This window comes from Crocodylus siamensis, chromosome 8 (genome assembly GCF_052110815.1).
Source record: "Crocodylus siamensis isolate JL-2025a chromosome 8, ASM5211081v1, whole genome shotgun sequence".
Lineage (NCBI taxonomy): Eukaryota > Metazoa > Chordata > Crocodylia > Crocodylidae > Crocodylus > Crocodylus siamensis.
Genome location: NC_143402.1, coordinates 67,609,106 through 67,614,454, shown reverse-complemented (window position 1 = coordinate 67,614,454; position 5,349 = coordinate 67,609,106). Strand labels below are relative to the sequence as shown.

Here is a 5,349-nt window from a genome sequence, read left to right as displayed (position 1 = left end):
GCCCCGCCCTTCCCCTTCCGACGACCACGCCCCCTCCCCTCTCGCAGTCTGGATCCACGGCCGGGCAAGCAAGGCGTGGCGCGGTGCTATGATGTCACAGACTGCAACGCGAGCGAGCGCCCGTCCCTTCCCGCGCCTGCGTAGAGACGCTAAACTCCGCTCAGGCGTGCGCCGGACAGCCGCAGGGTCCTGAGTGCGGAGGCAAGATGGCAGCGCCTGCACTCGGGGTGCTGCGCGCGGCCCGCGGGGCTTGGCTGCCCGGGTGAGGCGGGGCCGGGAGGGATTTAACCCCAGGGTCCGGCGGGGCAGGGCTGAACCGGGATGATTCTGCCTCAGGCCGGGGGCTGGACGGGACGAGCTCTGGAGGCTCTTGCAGCCCCACTTCTCGCTGGGGAGCAGCCCAGGGACGTCCCATAAGAACCCAGCGTGTCAGAAACCTCCTGGGGGCTCTCGGGTCTCTGCAGCAGCAGGGCGGAGAGGTTTTCTCCACTCGAAAAACAAGCGGGAACGAGGAGCTGGCACTTCACGAGGGGCGGCGGGGCTTCAGGTGGCCTCAGGTCTGACGAGGCGGAGGACGGCGGCGCTCGATGACAGCCAAGGACGTAAGAACTGCAAGTCCTGGCTTGGTTCGTCTCGCCTGGTCTCCTGTCTGCAGGCGCTTGGCTGTGGCAAAGGGCGTCAGGCGCTGGGGGAAGGAGGTGCCAGGCATCACCACGCGGTTCTCAGCGACAGCATCCAGGATATTCCCAAGCCAGCCATCCACCGCCTGGCTTGCCAAAGACACTAAACGCCACCCCCGGGCGGGTCTGTCCACGCATCTCCAGCCTCACCTACAAGGAGACTCAGGGGTGCTGATGGTCTTCCTGAAGAACGGGATCTGAGATGCTGTTGGCTATACCGAGCAGGCCATGTGCAGACATCTGTGCACTGAAGCACTAGGGTTGCACTTTGTATGGATTTGGTGGCTAAACTAAGTACCAAAATCCCAAAATAACTCTGCCCATGTCCCATGGTGCGCTCCCTGCCTGTGGTCCACCTCCTCCCCTCAGCAATGGGCTGTTACCACATAAGGGAAAGAACGCACCATGGGCGCGCCAAGGGTAGCGCAGGTAGAGGTGCAGAGAGCAGCTGTAACATCTGGCTTGCCTTATCAAGCCACTGTACTCTTGTTGGTTTTATATTAATAATTTAACACTTAACAATACAAATACTCAGTAACACTTAACACTACAACAGTACAAATACTCAGTGTTCATGCCGTGTGTAAAATGAATGAATTCTAGACCCTACTTCGTGCGTGGTCTCTTTTAAAATGGGACGTGCTGTTAGCTTATGTACAGCAGCTTGGATGATGGGGCCTTTATGTGCTTGGCACTTGGGGGCTTTCTTGTAATACAAACAGTGCTAGCAAGGTGAAAGCTCTGTTTCCGTACCTTTCTCTTCTGCATCTTGGTCTGTAATGTTGGAGGCAAACTCAGCGAGCTCTCCAGAATCATGCTCTTTATGTTGGTGGAGACTGACAGAGCCTTTCCTCTCATTTTATTCTCTGCAGGCTGATCCAGGTGAGATGGAAGCGGTATGCTCCCGCTTTCCTTGAACCGGAGGTGAACAAGGAGACATTACATAAGGAGCCGACAGAACTGCCTGAGGAAGAGAAAAAACAATGGGACTTCAAAACCACCCGCCCCATAAAAGCTGCCCCTTCTTCTGTTACCAGCTCTGTGTTTAGTGACCCTCTGGTCAGGTCAGAAAAAGCCCCATCTTTCCTATTACACCAGCTGGGGAAAAAGGAGCTTGAACAGCCGATTCTGCTTCCACTGAGGTCACTACCAGTGACTGCAATTGGGTGTAGAGCTTAGAAGTGCTAGGAGCAGCTGTGAGTTTTTATTTTAGTGGGCATTTTAGGAGGTCACCATCAAAGAGAAACATGTCCTATCATTTCTTTCCCCTGACATGTAGGTGTATATGGGTTGATTCCAGACAGTGTTAACAAGCTCTCATCTTTGGAGTAAGGATTTGCTATTTAATTTGTTAATAAATTTATTTTATTGTGAAAGAGTTCAGTGAGGGAGAATCTAAGTGGGCATTCCACTTCTAAACCGTTGGAGCAGCCTCTCATCTATTGGGCTGCACGCTGTCTTGCTGTTACCATGTAATCCCTTCATTTGGGTTAATCTTTTCCCTGTAGGGCTGCTCTGTCACCAAACTGTGATTTAAAGATGAGCACAATCACCAAAATGCCAGCAGGGAGCAGATGTAATCGCAGGAACAAACCCAGCACGGGGCCTGCTGCCTTCTGTGTTGCAACTAGTATTTCAGTTGTATCTTATTTGTTCTGTGCTTGCAGCAAATTCATCAACATGATGACCAAGAACGGAAACAAAATACTGGCCAGATCCATCATGATGCAGGTAAGAACTCCACTCTCTTCCTTTGGACGCTGTGCTCAAACTATATCACAAGACTTGCTAAGACTGTGCAATCAAACGTGTAAAATTAGAGTATAGCAGGATTAATATTGCCTCTACAATTTAACATCAGCCCTTTTTTTGTGATACAGTAGTTTTTTAATTAAGTTATCAATTCCAATTTTTGTATGAGCCTCTGCCTCATATGGAACTTAATGACTATCCCTTTGCCTTCCCTCCACCATTGCACAGGTCTTATTTACCACATTGTTCAAATCCTACTCTGAATATAGAATTGTTCATTTCTTATGAAGTCATCCCTTGTCTTCTGCCAACATCTCTGCCTCATTTGCAACTCACCAATATAGAACTTTTCCCCTAGTTCATGGTGTTCAGGGTCCCTGCCTTAGAGGACACATAAGACTTCTCAGGTAGGTGCAGTGTAATTGGTATAAGTTGGTTTGAAAACTACCTGATTCTGCAAAACAGCTTGATTTGCTGGAGAGGTGGAAATGCATGTCAGAAAAATCAAAGGGAAGATAGGAAGGGGGACAGAAAATCTTAGTCCCATCTCCCCTTTGCCAACTCCTGTGTATTAGTGTGAAATGAAACACTAGACATAGGTCAAGAGGCTACAGGAAAACCAGTGAGAACTAGAGTTCTGCAGGGCTGAGTGTTGCATTCAGGGCAAGAAAGTGAGAGGAGCTGGAATGAGAGCCAGAAGTACTTGGGCTGATTGCAGAAGTACTCAGCAGGCCCACTGAAGCTACAGCAGGCTGGAAAACAGACTGTGAACCAGATTTTGAAAAAAAAGTGGAAGATGTGTGTTAAATTGACCTGGTTGTCTGAACTTGGAGGGGGTTAAAGGCTGGAGCTGAGTGTGAGTTTCCCTGCATTTTGCACACAGACTCTAGAAGCCATTAAAAGGAAGCAGTTGAAGAAGTATCACGAAGCATCTGAGGAGGAAAAAGTGAACATTGAATGCAACCCATATACCATCTTCCACCAGGCATTGAGTAACTGCAAGCCTATCGTTGAACTCACCAGCATCTCAAGAGGTGGCAGATCCTACCAGGTAAACAGGGGAAGGGGATTTATGGAAATCAACCCTGTTTGGAAGAAATAACCAAAAACACTGCTTGCCTTTCCTTTGGAAAGGGAACCAGTTACACTGGGACCTAGAGACCCTAGCTGAGATCAGGGCTCCATTGAGTTCTATATTCAGTTTTGTCCTGGCTCCAAACTACTTGCAGCCTAAGTAGTGAAAGAGAAAAAGTAGGAAGGAAACAGGCACAGGAAGGTCAACTTCCTGCCTGTGGCAGAGCCAACAAAAGAATGCAGGTATTCTGCATGACCAGAGGGCATGCTGTACAGAGCTGGATTATGCACTGGCCACAAGGCTGTGTTTGTTCCTTCTGGGTAGGACTATTTGCTGGAGCAAAAGTAGGAAAGCAGTTCAGCTCTTGCAGAAGACAGTTCAGCATATAAAAAGGATTGTACGGATAGTTTTATTGAAAGCATCAGCAAAGACGTCATTAGACTGGAACACTGATAAAATAGGGAGATTTCTACCTGCTTTCTTCCACCTCAGGTGAGCAGTGGCCAAAAATTCCTCCCCACCCTACTGAGTAGGCTGAGCCCTGGAGGAAATGGGTTTTCTCCATTTTCGGTGATCACGGTTCTATGTCACGAAAGCCAGTCTCTGAACTGGGCCCAAAATTAAATGGGATTGTACCCTCACCCTTAAAAGGGTAACCACTACCCTACCTTGGGGTGGAGGCAAGTAGGCACCCAGGAGTTTGCATTGGCCAAGCCTTAGCTGATCTATGGCTAGTAAGAGAGAGAGCAGCAAGCTTCTCCAGTGCTAAACTGTGCTACCTGGATGGAGTTAGTCCTTTCCTTATCTCTTCAGTACCAGTCCCTTTCTTTGAAGTGGTATTTCATACATCTCTCTCTCTCTCTTTCTCTCTCTCTCTTTTCCACCCCCCCCCCAGATCCCCACCCCTGTTAAGGACAGCCGTCAGCGCTTCCTGGCCATGAAGTGGCTGATCACTGAGTGCACGGAGAACAAGAACCATCGGACATTCATGCATGTGAAGCTCTCCCAGGAGCTGCTGCTGGCCTTCCACGGTGAAGGCCCTGTGATCAAAATGAAGCACAACGTGCACAAGATGGCAGAGAGCAACCGGGCCTATGCCCACTTCCGCTGGGGATAGGGGACTTGGTACTAAAGGACATGGCTGTGGGCTGGGGAGCCCTTGCCTCAGGCAGGAAGAAATTTCCTCCTATATTCATTTCTCCTTAGTCCCAGCCCTATAAAGAAGCATCCCAAAGCTGCTTTCTTTCAGACAGGCAGGTGCTAGTGTCCCCAAGCAGCTTCCAGGTTGGATCTTCTAAGAGAAAAAGCAAGTTGATGAATATGGTTATGTGAGGTTTAGCACTTTGCTGCCCCATGGGGATTAACCCCCCTGCTAGAGCTCTGTTGCCCTCTAAATTCACACTTTGGTTATTTTCAAATAATTTCCACATATAGTGAAGCCCTTAGGAAAAAAAAAAAAGAGGAACACTATTAAGTAACTCTCCCTACCCCACCTGTCCTCATCTGGAGCAGGAGCAGGGGGGTTCAAGTCAATCTGTTCCACATGGCTTTGCTTGTTAGGACTTGAGCCAGAGAAGAGCAAGCTGGAATTTGGTCTGCAGCATGAACAGTCAGTGGTAGCTGTGCCAGACAGAGGTGAGTCCAGTCAGATTCTCAGCCCACTGGAGTTGCATCTCTTAGCAGAATCATTGTTTGAAAAAATCTGACCTGAATGTTACAATGAGAAAATAAAAATGGGATCTCCCTATCACTGTACCTCTGTCTAATCCCATTCCATGCAGAGGGGGGAGGAATTCTATGCTGCTGTCAATGGCCAGTCCTGATCCAGTGCCCCTCACTCCC

The 5,349-nt window shown here is 49.2% G+C and overlaps 1 protein-coding gene across 1 annotated transcript; it reads left to right on the top strand.

Annotated features, from left to right (window-relative positions):
- The first annotated feature begins 25 nt into the window (after positions 1 to 25).
- Positions 26 to 5,262, top strand: MRPS7 (mitochondrial ribosomal protein S7). The gene is made up of 5 exons (XM_090061197.1): positions 26 to 262; positions 1,553 to 1,744; positions 2,348 to 2,411; positions 3,316 to 3,483; positions 4,403 to 5,262. The coding sequence occupies exons 1-5, from the start codon at positions 207 to 209 to the stop codon at positions 4,622 to 4,624; spliced, it is 702 nt and encodes a 233-aa protein (XP_089917323.1). The 5' UTR covers positions 26 to 206; the 3' UTR covers positions 4,625 to 5,262.
- Positions 5,263 to 5,349: the final 87 nt, after the last annotated feature.